Raw genomic sequence first — 5019 nt, 5'->3', positions numbered from 1 at the left:
TTTATATCAATTGTTATTTAGTTAATTAGCATAGTTGTTATTTAGTTAATTAGTTTAGTTTAATCATCAACCACTTATTTTTATTAATAGCTTAGCATTAATTTGAATTGATTTGGCTTTTTTAAACCATTTAGTCTCTGTGGGATCGACCCTTGTTTGTCCTACTACATAGTTAGGAGGTCTAGTTAGGATATTATTTTTGATAGGACCGCGACATCCTTTCAAATTTTGGCGTCGTTGTCGAGGACTAACGGTGTTTAAATTAGTTATTTTCAATTTATTTTTGCTAAGCTTAGTTTTAGGTTGTTGCTTCGGCTATTTTTCCTTTTTATTTGATCTTTTGCTTCTTGTTTCTTTTGTTGCATGCAAACTCGAAATACAGGTTCACAGAATTTGATTCCTATAGACCCTGAATTCGAAGCCACTGCACGTAGATAAGGAAGTAAGAAGCGAAAATATAAGAAAAAGAAGGAAGCAATGGGTGAACAAGCACGACCTAAAATTCTTTGGGAGTATGGTGTGCCGGACACTACAAGCGGTGCACTATCGAGCATTGTTCGACCTACTATCCCTGTTGCAAGTTTCGAGTTGAAGCCTCAATTCATTTAGTTCATCTCCAATGACTCATTTGCAGGGTTACCTAGTGAATGCCCTGTCAACCATATTGCCAGTTTCTTGGAGAAGTGTGACATGATCAAGATCAATAATGTGAACGAAGAGGCTATTCAACTACGTCTTTTTCCTTTCTCTCTTCGAGATAGGGCAAAAGAGTGGTTAAGAGACGAAGGAGTTGGAGCCTTTGACACTTGGGATAAGTTGGTCAAGGCTTTCTTGGTGAAATACTTGGGGCAAGAGAAGAGTGTCAAATTGCAGCATGAGATAGCGACTTTTCACCAACCTGATGATGAGTCGTTGTATGAGGCATGGAGAAGATTTTTGCGTCTACAAAGGCAATGCCCTCATCATGGGATCCCTGACTGGATGTTGATACAGAACTTCTACAATGGTATTACAGGTGACTTTCGTATCTACATTGATGCTGCGTCAGGTGGTTCTCTTATGTCTAAGAGTCCAGCTGAAGCGAAGGAGTTGATTGAGAGGATGGCGGCCAATGACAATTACCATCCAAGTAGCAGACACAGTGCAAACAAGGGAGGCAAATATGATGTAGTTGCGTTAACCTTATTAACTAACACTGTGCAATCATTGTCTCATAAGTTCGATCATTTCCAAGTTGGTCCTTCTATGGTGGTCACATGTCAAATGTGTGGAGTACAACGTCATGCTGCTAATGAATGTCAGTTCAATAATGATGGGATGTCTATTGAGCAAGCCAATGCTCTTTATAATTCTAATCAGAGGCAGCCGTTTGACCCTTATTCCAACACATACAATGAAGGGTGGAAGCATAATCCTGCGTTCTCATACAAGAACACTCAAGCACAGCTCAATCCACCTCCACCACCTCGCAACAACTTCAATTCTCCACCAGGATTTCAAGCTAGGGCACCTTTCAATCAAGGTGTTAATCAACAACCTTCTCACCAAAAGACCAACATGGAACTCATGATGGAGAATTTAATACAAGAAATGAAGGCCAAAATCAATCGATGCAACAATTCCAAGCTCAACTAAATAAGCAGGATGTGAAATTGGATGCCTTCATGTCCGCTACGAACAACTAAATTCAGCAGCTTCAAGCTCAAAACAAAATCACGGAGAGTCAGATGAGCCAACTTGCTCAGCAAGTGAGCCAATTATCCAAGGCTCCTGGATAATTTTCGGGTAATACTGAGCAACCGCTTAGGGGCCAAATCAATGATGTGACATTGAGGAGCGGAAAATAGCTACAAGATCCTCCTGTAAAAGAGCCATCAAAGAAGGTTGCAGATGACATAGTTGAGATTGAGGAAGTGGTTGAGAATGAGGTTGTTGAAAAAGAAAAAAAGGAACCTAGCCCTACTCCCATTACACCATACAAGCCGCTAGTTCCATTCCCACACAGATTGGCGAAGGTAAGGCTAGAGGAGAAATATGGGAAGTTCCTTGATATTATGAGGAAGCTGCACATAAACATATCATTCATGGATGCTATCTCCAAGATGCCTTCTTATGCAAAATTCTTGAAGGACATGCTCTCAAACAAGAAGAAGCTCGAGGAGAACGCAAATGTTCCATTAACAACTGAGTGCAGCGCTATCTTACAGAATGAGCTTCCAAAGAAGCTTGGAGATCCTAGAAGCTATTCAATTCCTGTCAAGCTTGGTGATCTTGAAATAAAGAAAGCTCTATGTGATCTTGGGGCGAGTGTTAGTCTAATGCCCTTATCTATTTGTGAGAAGCTTCAATTAGGTGAACTAAAGCCCACACGCATCTCTTTACAACTAGCTGATAGAACCGTGAAGTTTCCACTTGGTATTCTTGAGAATGTCCCTCTTCGCGTTGGAAAGTTTTATATACCATGTGACTTTGTGGTAATGAAGACGAAGGAAGATGCGCAAGTCCCTATCATTCTTGGGAGACCTTTCTTGGCCACTGCTGGAGCTGTCATTGACATGAAGAACGAGAAGATCACATTTGAAGTGGGTGATGAGAAGATGGAGTACAATCTTATAAACTCCATGGAATCCCCTTCTTCGGGGCTGATTATCTATAGATTGGATGCTCTAAAGGTTTTAGAAGAAAAGACTATTTTTGAGCCCAATGATTATTGAAAACAGTTTTCATGGGTAGTGCGGATGAAGAAGATTAGGAGACAAGGGCATACAAGAGACTCTTGAATAATAGAGAGTCTACTACAAAGGTGGACTACAATGTGAAAGAGTCGATCATAGGTGAATGCATTTCCGAGCTAAATCGTCGAGTTTCCTCTCCTCGAGGAGACCCAGGTTGAAGTAAAAGGTGGTCAAGATAGATGACCTTAAACTAAAGCTTCTTGGGAGGCAACCCAAGTTTTTCTAACTTTTATTTATTTATTTTCTTTTGATTTATTTTAATTTTTCTAAAAAAAATGACAAAAATATTTTTAAATTGAATTCACTTGAATTCGATATTTTTAGGATAATGTTAATTTTGCTTAAGTTTTAGTGATAGCATATTTCTGTGTTTGTTTTTAATTTAGTATAATTTCTTAGTTCATTTATTTTCTTAATTCACTTGAATTATGTATTTACTAGAATTTTTTGCACGCGATGCGTGCTTGAATTTTTTTCGAAACAAAAACTCGATTTTCTTTGACATAAGATTCAAAATTTGAATATTAGACATACGAAGTATAATTGTTTTTAGTTGCAAAATTTGATTGGTGTAATTTTTGTCACTTAAGTCTCTCACCATCCTTTTTGTTTTTTTGTTTTTACTTTTCAAAGTTAAATTCAATGAACAAAATAGAAATTTTATTGAATTTATTTATGATTTCTAATATTATAATTTTTTAGTTGATTTTTGAATTAAGTACAATACTTCATAAATTGTAAAGAAAGTGGACACTTTGATTTCAAGTCAATTTTTTTATAGGTAGTAGTTTGTGAGTGATTGTTATAATTATATTTTTGGTATTTTTGTTTGAAGCTCATTTGATTTGTAAGTGAATTTGTAATTTAGAATGGGAAGGGGGTAACATAGTCTCTTCATTTGGGGACACCATAGCTCCCCCTTCCCTTATATAATAGAGATATGATTTGAGTCAGTAATGAGCTAACAAGATCTTGTTTAGTAATGTCTGGTGTGTACTATGTAGGTAATTTGCTCAAATGTTGACTTGCTCGAGCGCGAGAAAGTCCCCCAAGCCACTTGAGAGCGTGTGTTGGCCTTAGGTATTACTCGTCACTGCTAGGCACGCTGATAACCCAGCACTTGCTGGACAGGGGAGCTGTTCGAATCTACCTGACCCGCTGGTTCATCGGCGCATGCTGGGCTTATTCGATTTATTCACTACTGTTGTTATTATATAGAAGTGTAAAAAAAGGGAAAACACGAAGAGGATAAGTCGATTGGAAGCAACAACAATCCATAATTGAAGCAGGGCAGCACCGCAGCATAGACCCACACTACTCCACTCTGGCGCCCCTATGACCGCCGTTCACGGGCCCATCGCCGCCGTTCAGCCCTCATCACTGGCGTACTTCAGTCACCACCGGCGCACCTCAGGCCGCCGGCGTACCCCTGTGCTCCGAAATTTGTACGAGTTTTATGGATTAAAAGGCCCTAATTTTGAATTATTTCGATTGGGGTTTTGTAATAGGAGGTTTGTTAAGAAGTAGTTATAACAAACTTAACAGCTTTTTAGGCGGGAAAGTTAGTTAAGAATCAGTTGAGCTTAACTATAAATAGCCTAAGCTATACATTGGAGAGATCATTCAGAAATTTAATCAAACACTCCTACTTCTCTCCTATTCTCTGCTCTCCTTATCTCTCTCTCTCTCTCTTTGTCTCCCTATTTCTCTCTCTTCTCTATTCATTCACCTGTTAGTTAGTTCATTGTTTGAGTTGCTCAAACCTTGATTACATGGCAACAGTAGCTTAACTATTACATTGGTATCAGAGCCAACTAGAGCCATTGTTGAATACTTGCAGCTTAAGTGTTCGACAAAAGGGTTGAATCATATTCTGGGTGGAAAATTCATTTTTCTTGAATTCTTGAAAGCTGGCTCCTGCAGTTACAAGAAGGGTACAAGTCATGGAAGATCAACTAAAATTACTTGAGCAACAAATTGAAATCCAAGCACAAAAGAGTCTGGAATTTCAAGAAAATATGATGCAGATGGTTTCTGATCTGGGTGATAAGTTGAAGGAGGCAGAAGATTCAAGAAACTCATAAAGAAATTCAGTATCACCTAGGCATCGAAATGGTGATAACGGAGCAAATTCTAACAGGGTTCATGGGTATGTACCTAAACTTGACTTTCAAAAATTTGATGGGTCAAATGTTAGAATGTGGATAAAGAAGTGTAACAAATATTTTAGCCTGTGTAAAGTCCAAGAAGATCAGAAAGTGGATTTAGCATGCTTAAATGTTAC

At 38.5% G+C, this 5019-nt stretch overlaps 2 protein-coding genes across 2 annotated transcripts; both read left to right on the top strand.

The window, feature by feature from the left end:
* Window positions 1-477: 477 nt before the first annotated feature.
* LOC104901511 (uncharacterized) lies at window positions 478-1635 on the top strand. Its single transcript, XM_010689101.1, has 2 exons — window positions 478-538; window positions 635-1635. The coding sequence occupies exons 1-2, from the start codon at window positions 478-480 to the stop codon at window positions 1633-1635; spliced, it is 1062 nt and encodes a 353-aa protein (XP_010687403.1).
* Window positions 1636-1727: 92 nt separating this feature from the next.
* LOC104901516 (uncharacterized) lies at window positions 1728-4819 on the top strand. Its single transcript, XM_010689106.4, has 3 exons — window positions 1728-1748; window positions 1848-2672; window positions 4646-4819. The coding sequence occupies exons 1-3, from the start codon at window positions 1728-1730 to the stop codon at window positions 4817-4819; spliced, it is 1020 nt and encodes a 339-aa protein (XP_010687408.4).
* Window positions 4820-5019: the final 200 nt, after the last annotated feature.

This window comes from Beta vulgaris, chromosome 1 (assembly GCF_026745355.1).
Source record: "Beta vulgaris subsp. vulgaris cultivar EL10 chromosome 1, EL10.2, whole genome shotgun sequence".
NCBI lineage: Eukaryota > Viridiplantae > Streptophyta > Magnoliopsida > Caryophyllales > Amaranthaceae > Beta > Beta vulgaris.
The sequence above is the reverse complement of the archived record's forward strand: the minus strand, read 5'-3'. Positions and strand labels throughout refer to the sequence as shown.